The sequence below is a fragment of the Sarcophilus harrisii genome, chromosome 2 (assembly GCF_902635505.1).
Source record: "Sarcophilus harrisii chromosome 2, mSarHar1.11, whole genome shotgun sequence".
In the NCBI taxonomy this organism is placed as follows: Eukaryota; Metazoa; Chordata; class Mammalia; order Dasyuromorphia; family Dasyuridae; genus Sarcophilus; species Sarcophilus harrisii.
This window is the reverse complement of record NC_045427.1, coordinates 546,792,242-546,806,527: the sequence shown is the minus strand read 5'-3', so window position 1 is coordinate 546,806,527 and position 14,286 is coordinate 546,792,242. Positions and strand designations below refer to the sequence as shown.

The following is a 14,286-nucleotide window of genomic DNA, read 5'->3' as shown; positions in this document are numbered from 1 at the left end:
TGCACCTTTTTCAATATATGTGAAATGTATAATTTTGTATTATGGTTATTTGTATATATATTATAGGTTCCTAATAAATTTTATGAAGTGAGAGACCTCCTTGTACTTTAACCAATGCATAAAGTAGAATTTAATTCAATTCAATAAGTATTTATTAAGCATCGACTAAGGAGGCTCTGTACTAGGAATAGGAGATTCAAAGATAAAGCAAAAAGCCCTCAAAAAGCTACTGGGGGAGGGGAAGATGTGGTTCTTTCATATTTGTTGACATTTAATTTACCCTCAAATCCTTGGCTGTTCAATATGTATGGGAAGGCCGGGGGGGGGGGGGGGGGGGGGGGGGGGGGGGAAGGAGGAGGAAAGAGTCTAAATCTGCCATATGGATGAACTCAGAGCAGTAAAATCCTTTACAGAATAAATCAGAGAATTCAGAACTAATGGAGCCTATTTTGGGGTTAGTCCATTAACCAATTGGGATTTCAAGATCTGGATTAAAAAGGAAAGAAAACTGCTAAATATTCTTTCTGCTACTATGAGTCATCCTTACCTGAGTGGCACCAATACTCTGACTGCACTGAGATGAAGACAAACTGCCCAGAATCTTAAAATTCTTCAATAAGAGCAAAAACCCAGCAACAGCAGATTTTCGTGCATCAAGGTGACTAGCTCAAGGAATAAAAAAAAGAAAATTAACAAATGTCACCAACTTTATGGCATATAGGTTTCTGAGAAAAATCTAAATCTATTCTGTACAAAAAGGGAATCTATAAAAGCATGCAAGCATAGAAGAATACAAATTAAATTTAGATAATTGAGGTTGCCCAAAATAATTAATGCTTCCAAATAGAGTTTATTTTTTAAATTGGCTATTTAAACTCATGACAACATCTGTACTTCCATCTACCTTTTTGACAAAATGATACAAGAAATAATCAGAATAAGATTTTTCAAGGATGATACAGTAAAATAATAGGACTTGTGTACTGAATGTACACAAGTATATAGCTAAATAGGACTTATCTTTTGCATTGTAAACCTTTCAAAGAGTGCTATGCATAGATGGAAGTGGGAAATGCTAAGAGATGAATTTCAAGATTATTCTAATAATTCAACATTTTTCTCCCTATAATCCCAAAGGTTACTCACTTGGCAAACATGGCTTTTCGGAGAACAAGTATAAGGGAATCTCTCATTGACATGCTGACTTTTAAAAGAGGCTAAAAGGGAAAAAAGAATCAATGGGTGAAAATGCAACAGTTACTGAGCATATATATGCTAAATTAAGCTTGATTTTTGCTGTTATATAGTTATTGAAGTTTTAATCCCTACACTTAGGTTGTGTTTATATTTATTATTTTATGATCAGTATTTTCTTTGACTGTTAAGCTAAAGTAAAGAAGTCATTATCAGATGTGACAATAAGGAAATAGGATCCTTTGAAATACTGTAGAAAATAGCTCTTAAAGAGATGATAAAAGAAAGCAAAAATGTTTTTGAAATGGCAAGAAACTGGAAAGTGAGTGGATGCCCATCAACTGAGAATGGCTGAATAAGTTATGGTACATGAATGTAATGGAATATTATTGTTCTATAAGAAATGATGAGCAGGCAGACTTCAGAAAAGCCTGGAAAGACTTACATGAACTGATTCTGAGTGAAGTGGGATGAACCAAGAGAACATTGTACACAGTAATGGCAAGATTATGTGATAATCAACTCTGATGGACTTGGCTCTTCTCAGCAAAGCGGTGTTTCAAGACAATTCCAACAGATTTGGGATAGAAAATGACATCCACATCCAGAAAAAGAACTATGGAAACGGAATGTGAAATGAAGCATAATATTTTCACCTTTTTTTGTTTGTTTGCTTTTTCTTTCTCATTTTTTCCTCTTTAGTCTGATTTTTCTTGTACATCATGACAAATATGGACATATGTTTAAAAGGATTGTATATGTTTAATCTATATCAGATTACTTGCGGTCTTGGAGAGAGGGGATTTAAGGAAAGGAGGGAAAAAAAGTTGGAACACAAAATTTTATTTATTTTTTGTAATAATAGCTTTTAGTTTTCAAAATACATGCAAAGATAGTTTTCAATATTCACCTTTGCATAACCTTGTGTTCCCAATTTTTCTCCCTTCTTCCCCACTTCTTCCTTTCCCTAGACAGGAACACAAGATAAACGTGCAATTTTTCTAAACATATTTCCACATTTATCATGATGCACAAGAAAAATCAGATCAAAAGGGAAAAAATGAGAAAGAAAGAAAAAAAAAGCCAGCCAATAACAACAAAAAGAGTGAAAATACTATTTGTGCTCCACATTCAGTTCCCATAGTCCTCTTTCTTGATGCAGATGACTCTCTTCATCACAAGTCTACTGGAATTGCCTTGAATAACCTTATTGTTGAAAATAGCCACGTCCATCACAGTTGATCATCATGTAATTTGGTGCTGCATACAATGTTCTCCTGGTTCTATTCACTTCACTTAGCATCAGTTCATGCAAGTCTCTCCAGGTCTCTCTAAAATCATCCTGCTGATTGTTTCTTATAAAACAATATTTCATTACATTCATGTATCATAATTTATTTAGGTACTTCCCAATTGATGAGCATCCACTTGATTTCCAGTTCCTTGCCAGTACAAAAAAGGGCTGCTACAAACATTTTTTCATATGTTGGTTTTTTGGGACACAAAACTTTATAAAAATGAATGGTAGAAACTAACTACTACTGAGGGGAAAAAAAGGAAATAAGCAACTTGAGAGCAAAGAAGCTGTTTCTCCATATTCAGTGAGTGAAAAATACATGGGAGGCATTTTAAAAACAGAGTTTAATGATGTAAACTCATCAACATTAGACTACAATTGCTAATAATTTAAAAAAAAGAAAAATAATACCTCAAACTAAATGAGCAAAAAAAAAAAGTTTCAAAATCCACTGTGAATATATGGTCCATGGTCAATAATCTTCCAAGAAGCTCAAAGTGGTTTATAGATAGTATGTCACTGATTTTAAATTATGCTTAAGGAATTTTGGTGACAAGGATAGAGAAATAGACTATAACTCCTCCCAATTCAAAATTTTAGGTTTTTAGAATAGAGCAGATAGATTTTCTCTCATATATATATTTATGATCAAATACAAGAGCTATACCAGTTTCCCTGAAATTGAGGTCTCACCTGCACTGCTTTGAGCAGTCCTTGTACAGTGTGAAGAGGCAGAAAGGACAAATAGTCAAAGGCTTCAGTGACTTTTGAAGAACAACTCTGAAGAACCAAAGGTGCATATATGATGATATTCGATAGCAGATCTGAAAAACAGAATATTCTATAAGTTGCCTGAGATAACTGACAACTGATAACAGGTACTGCAATTTGACTGGGACTAGATGGAAAATGAATAGAGGAGACAGGAAAAAAAATATTTTACCTTTTCCTTCACTGCCATCAGTATTTGGGAAGGGGCCTACTTCAATGAATGAATGAAAGAAAATTTGTTTATTAAGCAATTAGCATGTACCAAGCATTGTGCAAAGTACTGGTGATCAAGAATGAAAAGCAAGATGGAGTTCCATTTGCTCTAAACTATAGAAATCTGGAGGCCAGCAAGGCGGCACATGCCTGTATCCCTGCCACTAGGGGAGACTGAAGCTGGTGGATCCTTTGAGTTTTGAAATTCAGAACTACAGTAAAATTGATCAGCACCAATCTGGTGAATTGGGGAAGACCACTAGACTGCCCATGGAGGGGCAAACAGGATACAACTCAAAAATTAAAAAAAGAGCAAGTTAAAGCTTCCAAAAAAATAAGGATCAAGCTTGTAAGTGTTTATTACTAAACCAGCCCCAAAAGGTAGCATACATTAGTTTCTAGTGTCATTGCCACTGAAAGGAATGCATTTTGAAGGCATAAATAACATTTAAACAGTCATTGTAAATACCCCTGTTTTCTCAGAATTTTCTGAAATAGTTGTAGATAATATATGCTCTCTGTAATACTTATTTGAAATATTACATCTTAGTTGTACTCAACTATTTACAGGGAAGAACAGAAACAGGAATTTCTGGAAAAAAAATCTATAACTTGTTGCAGCTTTCAAATATGTAAAAAATTATTTTATTTCTTTTCTACAATAAAATACTATATAAGAATGATGTAGATGTAATATAATTTAAGTAAAAATAATTTTATACTGGATTTGTGCAGTTCTTGGTAAAACTGATAATATCTGATCTAATACTTCATTAACTAGGAAACAAAGTGTACTTTTTTCGAACTTAAAAAAAAAAAAAGATTGAAAAGCAAGGTAATTTCTGTTCTCAAGGAGTTCCCATTCAGGGAGAAAGACAATATGTATAGAAGAATTCAGCTGTAGAACAGGTGGAAAAGGCCATTTATGCAGTAGTAAGCATATAGTAATGTGTATCATCTTCAGTGCCATTTCCATTGATACCACTATATCTCTTTCTAACACTAAACCATGTGAGAGTTCCAGGACTCTTTTTCCAGGCTTCAGTAGCCAGTGGATGTGGAAGCAGGGCTCCAGCATCTGCAAATGCAATTGCCAAGTCACTCATAGCACACATCTCAACTGATATCCCCTTCTAATGCCTTTATGCAGCATGGAGGCCAGCACAGATTACATGGATAAAGAAGCTCTCATGTCCAGATGAGGGAAGTGACAGTCTCATACTTTGCCCTGCTCAGACAGTACTGTCACTTTAGGGAGCCATCTTTTAGGGAAAATAGTGATAATCTAGAAAGTATACAGATAAAGTGCAACTAGATAGATGTTAAAAAGTTTTGAATTTATGACATCTGAAGATCAACTGAAAGAACTGGAAAAGGCTTTCAATTCTAGGCTAAAGAGTTGAGTTTTGTATATGTCCTTTAATCCAGCAGTGTCTCTAAGGGGTCTGTACCCCAAAGAGATCACAAAAGAGGGAAAAGGAGCTACATGTACAAAAATGTTTGTAGTGGCAAGGAAATGCAAACTGAATGGATGTCCCTCAGCTGGGAATATATATGAATGTAATGCGTTATTATTTTTCTATAAGAAATGATGAGTAGACTGATTTCAGAAAAGCCTGTACATACATGAACTAATACTAAATGAAGTAAGCAGAACCAAGAGAACATTGTACACAGTAACAACAAATATGTGATGATCAACTGTGAAGGACTTGGCTCTTTTCAACAATGAGGTGATTCAAGGCAATTCCAATAGACTTGTGATGTAAAATACCATCCACAGCCAGAGAAAGAACTATGAAGACTAAATGTGGATCAAAGCATAATATTTTCACTTTTGGTTGGAGTTGTTTGCTTTTTTTTTCTCCTTTTGATTTTTTTTGTGCAGCATGACAAATATGGATATATGTTGAGAAGAATTAATTGCACATATTTAACCTATGTTGGATTGCTTGCTGTCTTGAGGAGGGGGAAAGAGGAGGAGAGGGAGAAAAAATTGGAACACAAAGTTTTATGAAGGTGAATATTGAGAACTGTCTTAAAAAACAGGAGGTCACTGAAGGTTTTTAAGAAGGAAAAAAAAAACAATGAAAAATGGAGCTTTATAAAATTAATCTAATGTTAGCATGCAAAATGAACAGGGAAATTCATTTGTTGTTGTTCAATCACTTCAGTAATATCTATTTTTCATGAACCTACTTGGGGTTTTCTTCATAAAGATACTGAAGTGGTTTGCTATTTCCTTCTCTAGCCCATTTTACAGATAAGAAAACCAGAGGCAAACAGAGTTAAAATGATTTGTCCAGAGTTACACAGCTGTGTGAGACCAGATTTGAATTTAGGTCTTCCTAACTCCAAAGTCAGTGCTCTATTCACTGTGCCACCTATCTACCTCTAATGAAAATTAAAACAACACTAAAGGCCTTAAGAATTCAGATTATTTGTAATGTATAAACTGGCTTTTAGAAGACCAGTGATAAGATTTGTAGTGAAAAGGAGAATAGGACAAATTTTCCAACAAGAGAGAGTCATACATCAAATGTTAGTTCTTGGTAAAACTTCACAAACATAGTCAAAGTAGCATAGTACAAAAAACTACAACTATACTCTTGTTCTTTTTGAACTTTACAGATATAGTATCTGAGTCAAGAATTCATTTTTCCAGAAAGTTGTCCCAGTGCTTTCTGACTCCTTCATTACCTAAGAAATGACTGATGGGAGAGGATGCCTTGGAAACAACCCTGTTGAGGACCTGTTCGACAATTTCTTTTCTGATCATCTCATGGATCTGGAAAGAACAGAAGAACTAAATGGTGATTATCCCCAGGTAAAGTGATAATAACTCACATTTTTATAGCACAGATCCTTTAACATTCTTTACCAAAGGACTACCTGGTGCTTGTATACACTATCATTGCATCAGAATGTTTGAAAGACTAAAGTAGTACAAGGTATAGAAGTAGCAACATGGTAAGAGTATAAAAAGCACTGGATTTGCAATCTGAAGACCTGAATGTAAATTCTAGCTTTGTCACTTGCTGGCTATATGACTTGAGTCAAGTAGCTCTGTAAAAAAAAATAAAAGGATATTAACAGTATATTATCTAAATCTCAGAAATTTGCTTTGAGACTCAAATATAGGTAGTGTTTTTTAAGACTATAATATACTATACAAATATACTTTACTATATGGATAGAAATTGACTATTGACATGAAAGACAAATCAAGATAAAAGTCCGGATCACCTTAAAACACAAAACTACTCAACTCTACCCACTATAAGCAGATGACAGACTTATTAACTAGAGGTACAAATTTGTTTATCTAAGTATAAAAATAATAAAGAGAATAAATGCCAAGTGAAAAGTCTTAAACCAGAAGTCAGTAATTCTTAGTAGTACTTACTCAATACTGACTCCTTTCATTCTGCACACATGCATACACATGTGTGTGCATGCACGCACACACAAACACCAAGCATATATCATAATAATGTATGACAATTTTGTCAACTATGAAAATCATTGGCTTTCCCCAATTCCTAGGAGGTAACAATGTCACATCTAGATGGCTGTGGCCTACTCCAGTAGCTCAGAAAGTCTAGCTTCGTTTTATATTTTTATTTGTATCCCCTTTGTAGTATGCCTAATTCAGTTTGGTCCTTAGAATGATGAAAGTGTGGCTAATTTATATGAATAAACTAGTAGCAAGTTATGCCAAGTTAATATCTGTATAAAAATGTATCAGTGGGATCACTAGCAAGATAAATTAGACCTCAAACATGATATACCTTAATTTGTTTCTCATTTCAAAGAAAATAAGCTTTTATGTTTTAAATCTTACAAAGTTGCTGTGTGACCCTGGGCAAGTCACTTAATCCCAATTGCCTCGGGGTGGGAGGGGAGAAGAATCTTACAAGTTCTTTAAAAAGATTCAGTTGGGATTTATCAATTGTTTGTGATGTTTAAGAGTTCAAATTATACACTTCAGGGCTTCAAAAATAGCAATTAACCATAATTCCTAGAATTATTATGTTTCTTCTGACCTAGAATAACATCTCTATGCAAAAGGAGTAGTATAAAAAGAGTCCAGAAATGGATAACCATTTGAGAGAAAAGTACATAGTATGAAAGATTTTAAGTACAAGCTTCCAAAGAAACACTAGAAATAGTGGAAATCAGTGGAATAAGTTAAAGACATGGTAAATCAAAGTTTGTTTGTTGTTGTTGGTTTTTTTTTTTTTTTTAAAGAAAATCCATTAAGATGGATTTCTAAATACTAAGGATCCATCAGGTTGTTACTGAAAGATTAGTGATATTCTAAAACAATCTCATTTCCTGTCCTCCTCCAGGCTGAAACTACATTTTTGCATATTTGTTTAATTTCAACTTCCAGAGCAGACATTCTTTGTTCAGAACATTTCATTTTATTATTGTTGAGAAATATGCCAAAATGAGTTATTTTCCAAGGACTGACATAAAGGATAATATAGTCTCACCTTAAAAGTTTCCAAGAGAATATTAGCTCCCAGTCTGCATGCTTGTTGAGATGGCGTTTTGGAAGGAACTAAACTGGCTTCAGTAGTTTTTCCTCCAAGTATCTTCTTTGGTCCATATGAATCCATCAGAATGAAACCAAGTTCTACCAGGCCCTGAGTGACATGATCCCAGCTGTGAACACTAAAGGAACAAATCTTAGTGTTACTACTTCAATTCAACGAATACATATCAAATATCCATTGTGTATAGAAAATTATGCTAGACATTGGAGAGAGATGAACTTTAGATAGATATGATATTAAAGTTTGCAAAATGCTCCTTGCTCCCAATGAAGTTTTGTAGTCTGGCAAAGGGATACACACATAACTTTAGTAAATATTAATACTTGTTAAATGAACTATAGATAAAAATGTTACATGAAGTCCAAGAGGAAGATGGTATCAGCAAAGAAGAGATGGTCTGTAATCTCAATCAGATGGACAGTAATTCAATGAGCTAAGAAGGTTCTATGCATGAAAAAAAGTTAACAACAAAGTTATGAAGGTGGAAAAACCTAAGACACAAGTCACTGGTCAGAATGGTCCAGTTTTACTAAAGCACACAAAGTGTCTAGAATGAAACAGAATGTCATATAAAATGGAAAAACTTGCACAAACAAAATCAATGCAGTTAGAAAAGGAAGAAAAACAATTAATTGGGGGGGAAAAACTTTAGCAAACTTCTTTGATAACAGTCTGGTATCTGAAATAAGGAATTGATAAAATATAAAACAAAAGTCATTTTCCAATACATGAATGTTAAAAGATAATTTTTAAAAGAACTGCACACTATCAAAAACCAAATAAAAAATTCTCCAAATCATTAGAGAAATGCAAATTAAAATAACTCTGAAGTTATACTTAATACTTATCAAACTGGAAAGATGGCAAAAGAGGAAAATGGCAATAATGGAAGGTGCTATGAAAATGTAGGCATACTTACACCCTATTGATCAAGCTATGAAGTGTTCTGACCATTATGGAAAATGATTTGGAATTATACTCAATAAAAGTCACTAATCCAATTTGGAATTATATCTAAAAAAGTCATTAATCAGAAGACACTAAAAGTCACTAAACTGCATACCATTTGATGCAGAAATTTCACTAGTAGGCTATACCTTAAAGAAATTTAAGGGAAAAAAACTCAAATTTTGTGGGAAAAGAGAGAAGGCTTTGAGTTGAATTAGGAAAAGGAAATCACGTAAGTGACTTGGAGGGATCTGAACAAGTGAAGAAAAATTCGGAAAGGAAAACTTTGGCAAAACTGTGAAGAAATTAAAGAAAATTTGAAAGAGAACAATTTTTAGGCCCAGATCCAGATTCTTCTGTAAGAGAAGCAGGATCAAGGACAATTAAGAAAGCTATAAAAGGATTAAAAATAATAGAGAATTAGGGAATGGAACCTGGAGAGACTCAAGAAGGCTAAGGAAGAAGGTAATTAGAAAAATCAGACGAGAAAGTAAGAAAAGCAAAGTGAAACAAGAGTTAAGCTGATAGTGTGGATAGGTGAGGGTAATTTAGTTATAAAAAGCTAACTTTATAAACTATAAAAAGTTTTAATTAGGTGGTTAAGGTTGAGATATAAACACTCATAAGTAGTTTTAAGAAAAAAAGCCAGGGGAGGAAGCAAAATGGCAGAGAGAAGCTAGGAAGTTGCCTGAGCCCTCCCCAGTTTTCCTTGCAAACAACATAAAAATTAAGCCTTTAAAAGAATTCTAAAGTGACAAAATCCACAAAAAGATGGAATGAAACAATTGTCCAGACCTAGATAACCTGGAAGGAGTTCAAGAAAGATCTACCTCAGTTAGATAAAAGGGGAGCAAAGCCCAGCATAGGCAGTGCCCAGTCAAGCTAGTGGGAGGCTCTTAGCCACAGCACAGATTGGCAACTGAGGCCTCACAGTCCCAGCTCAACAGACCTGGACAGGAGACAGGTTACTAGCCCAGAAGCCCCAGTACAAAAAGCCAATGACCAGATATCCGGCTTCCTTTGGAAGAAGCTTGGGAGAGTGCCCTCTCTTCTCCAATAGTCGAGCTCAACTTTTTAAAAAATGAGCAAAAAACCAAAAAAGAGCCCTGACCTTAGTAGAAAGCTACTATGACAACAAGGAAAATAAAAACTTTTTGAGTTTTAACCAACTCAAAAAGAACAACAATGTCAAAATGCCTATATGCAAAGCCTTAAAGGAATATGAATTGGTTTCAAGCCCCAAAAATCCTCTTGAAAGAGTTCAAAAAGAATTTTAAAAATCAAGTAAGAAAGGTGAAAGAAAAATTGGGAAAAGAAATGAGTTATGCAAGGGAATTATGAAAAAAAAGTCAACAGTGTGGAGAAGTACAAAAATCGAAGAAAACAACTCCTTAAAAAATAGAATAGGCCAAACTGGAAAAAAAAAAAATTCACTGAAGAAAACAATTCCTTAAAAAATATAACTGGCCAAATAGAAAAGAAGGTACAAAAGCTAACTGAGGAAAATAATGAGTTAAAAATTAGTATTGGGCAAGTGAAAGTTAATGACTCTATGTGACATCAAGAAACAGTCAAACAAAATCAAAAGAAAGAAAAAGTACAAGAAAATGTAAAATATCTTATCAGAAAAACAACTAATCTGAAAAACAGATCCAGGAGAGATAATTTAAGAATTATTAGACTACCAAAAAGCCATGATCAAAGAAAGAGCCTGTATAGCAACTTTGAAGAAATTCTCAAAGAAAATTATCTTGAATCCTAGAATCTAAATATTATTGAAAGAACCTACAGCATCTTTGAAGAAATTCTCAAAGATATCTCAGACCTAAATATTATTGAAACAATCTACTTCCTGAAAGGGATGCTAAAATGAAAATTCCAAGAAATTTCAGGACTACCAGATCAAGGAGAAAATACTGTAAACAGCCAGAAAAAAACAATTCAAATATCAAGGAGTTATAATAAGGATTACACAGAACTTAGTAGCTTCTTGTAATGGGCTGAAGCTCGAGTTGATGAACTGAAGTCCCAAGCACATGAGGCTAAATACCAATTGGACGATACTCTATTAATATAAGCTTGGAGAAAGAATGGTCCAGCCCACTCTCTGTGCAAGTTTTGATGTGTTGTATAGGAAATGACGTAGAGACGATTTTGGTGGGTGGAGGGAGAGAGGCAAAGTCACTGCTGGCCAAGTTCGTGTTGCAACTGCTCTCACTTCCTATTGCCATCTCCCTTCACCTCCTCAAAGAATAAAGATCAAGGATTTCCCTTTAAGCTGAATTCCTGACTCCGGCTGATTTTAAAATACGTGGTCATCACAACTTCTATATTAAAGGATCAAAGGACTTAAAATATGATAGCCCAGAAGGCAAAAAGAGCCTAGATAAGACTCAAGTCAACTACCCAGTAAAAGAGAAAAAGAATAAAACTACATCTTGCTAAGATGTATCAACAATAATGAAGTGATATCAATACTAAACATGTAGGCACCAAATATTACAGTATCCAAATTCTTAGAGAAGTTAAGCAAATTACAAGAAATAGATAGCAAACTTATACTATATTATAACAATAAAACTAAACTCAATAGCAAACTCAATCTCCTCCTCTCAGAACTAAACAAATACAACCAGAAAATAAACAACAAAGTTAAGGAGGTGAACAAAATCTTAGAAGATATGATAAAACTCTGGAGAAAACTGAATGGGAAGAGAAAGGAACATACTTTTTTTTTTCCCCAGTGGCACCTACAACAAAAACTGATTATATATTAGGTCATAAAAATCTCAATCAGATGTATGAAGACAGAAATATTAAGTGCATCTTTTTAATATCATAATGCTATTAAAATTACATGTAATAATAAAGGACACAGAAAGATAGGTCAAAAATTAATTAGAAACGAATCCTAAAGAATAAATCAAACAAAAAAATCATAAGAGAATCAATAATTTCATCAAAGAGAATGAAATTGGTGAAACAGCATACCAAAATTTATGCAATGCAGTCAAAACAGTATTTAGGAGAAATTATTTTATCTCCAAATGCTTACATGAATAAAATAAGAGAAAGAGAGATTAATGAATTTTAGAAATGCAATTTAAAAAAGCTACAAAAAGAACAAATTTTAAAAACCCCAATTTAACAACCAAATTAGAAATTCTGAAAATCAAAGGAGAAAAAAATCTGACATTCTAAGTGAAATAGAAGAATATTTACAAAAATACAATTTGCCAACAATAATATAAAAGGACTAAAATACTTCAAAAAACTCCATTTTACAAAAGAAATTAAACAACCATCCTCCCTCCTTAAGAAACTCCCTAAGACAAAAATCTCCAGGGCCAGATGGATTTAAAAGTAAATTCTACCAAACATGGAAAAACAAATTAATCCTAATACTATATAAACTATTTGGAAAAATATGTGAAGAACTCGTACAAATTCCTTTTATGGCACAAATATTGTGCTGATCCCAGGAAAAGCTAAAACAGAAAGAAAATTATAAACCAATTTCTTTAATAAATATTTATGCAAAAATTTTAAATAAAATAGTAGCAAAAGGATTATAGCAATTTATCATTAGGATAATGTGTTATGATCATGTTGGATTTATACCAGGAATGCAGTGCTGATTCATTATTGGAAAAATTATAAGCATAACTTGCCACATCAATAGCAAAACCAAAAGAAATCATGGTATCTCAATAAATGCAGAAAAAGCCATTGGTACTTGGTAATAGCTAAGAAACATAGTGGTGAATCAATGGAATACAGGAAGTATAAAACATATAGTAGTAAACAACTGTAGTAATCTACTATTTGATAAACTCAAAGACTTCAGCTTCTGTGATAACAAGTAACTATTAGACAAAAACTGCTGGAAAAACTGGAAAATAGTGTAGCAGAAACTAAGCATAAATTAAGATTTCACACCATATACCAAGATAATGTAAAAATGGATATGTGACTTAGACATAAACAATGCAATAAGCAAATTAGGAGAGCAAGGAACAGTTTATCTATCAATCTTATGGAAAAGTGAAGAGTTTGTGACCAAACAAAAGATTGAGGACATTATGAAATACAAAATGCTTAATTTTGATTACATTAAGTTAAGTCGTATATTTTACAAAAAAACTCCAATGCAACCAAGATTAGGAGAAAAGCAGAAAACTGGGAAACAATCTTTATAGCAAGTGTCTGATGATAAAGGCCTCATTTCTTAAATATATAAAGAACTGAGTCAAATTTATAAGACTACAAGTCATTCCCCAGTTGATAAATGGTCAAAGCATATGAATAGGCAGTTTTCAGATGAAAAAACTAAAGTTATCAATAGTCATGAAAAAATGCTCTAAATCACTAATTAGAGAAACATGAATTAAAACAGCTCTGAGATATCACCTCACATATATCAGATCGGGAAATATGACAGAAAATGAAAATGATATATATTGGAGAAGATGTGAGAAAAGTGGGACACTAACGCATTGCTGATAGAGTTGTGAACTGATCCAACTATTCTGGACAGCAACTTGGAACTATGCCTAAAGGGCTATAAAATTATGCATATTTTATCCAGCAATATCACTACTAAGTCTATATCCTAAAGAGATCTTAAAAAATTGGAAAGGCCTTACATGTACAAATATATTTATTGCACAGCTTTTGTGATGGAAAAAAATTAGAAATTGAAGGAATGCCCATCAATTGGAAAGTGGCTAAACAAGTTGTGGCATATAAATATAATGGAATATTGTTCTATAAGAAATGATGAGAGGTAGGTTTCAGAAAAACCTAGAAAGACTTACATGAACTGATGCTGAGTGAAGTGAGCAGAACCAGGAGAACTTTGTACACAGTAACAGCAATATTGTGCAATGATCAACTATGAAAGACTTAGGTCTTCAGAGCAGTACAATGATCCAAGATAATTCCAAAAGACTTATGATGGGAAATGCTTAGAACACATGGAGAAAAAGAACTATGGAATTTGAATGCAGATGAAATCATTATTTGCACTTTTTTTTTTGGGTGGCTTTTCCCTTTTGTTCTGTTTCTTCTTGCACAATATGACTAATGTGTAAATATGTTTATATGATTGCATATATATGATCTATATCAGATTTTCTGCTGTCACAAGGAAGCAGAAAAAATTTAGAACTCAAAATCTTATAAAAAATGAATGTTAAAAACTATCTTTACATGTAATTAGGAAAAAAAATTATTATTTACTTCCCAAAAAGGTCAAAAATCTCAACCATCACAGAGAATAGAAATTGCAGTGACTTGCAT

At 33.2% G+C, this 14,286-nt stretch overlaps 1 protein-coding gene across 2 annotated transcripts in view; it reads right to left on the bottom strand.

Annotated features, from left to right (window-relative positions):
* Positions 1-14,286, bottom strand: part of FANCI (FA complementation group I) — a 65,015-nt gene that overhangs the window by 31,913 nt on the left and 18,816 nt on the right. For both annotated transcript variants that reach the window (XM_031955577.1, XM_031955578.1), the window contains exons 13-17: positions 7,975-8,155; positions 6,176-6,263; positions 3,185-3,315; positions 1,147-1,217; positions 548-662 (exon numbers count right to left, since the gene is read on the bottom strand). In XM_031955577.1, the coding sequence (XP_031811437.1) occupies positions 548-662; positions 1,147-1,217; positions 3,185-3,315; positions 6,176-6,263; positions 7,975-8,155 (586 nt within the window). The remainder of the gene's footprint in view (positions 1-547; positions 663-1,146; positions 1,218-3,184; positions 3,316-6,175; positions 6,264-7,974; positions 8,156-14,286) is intronic.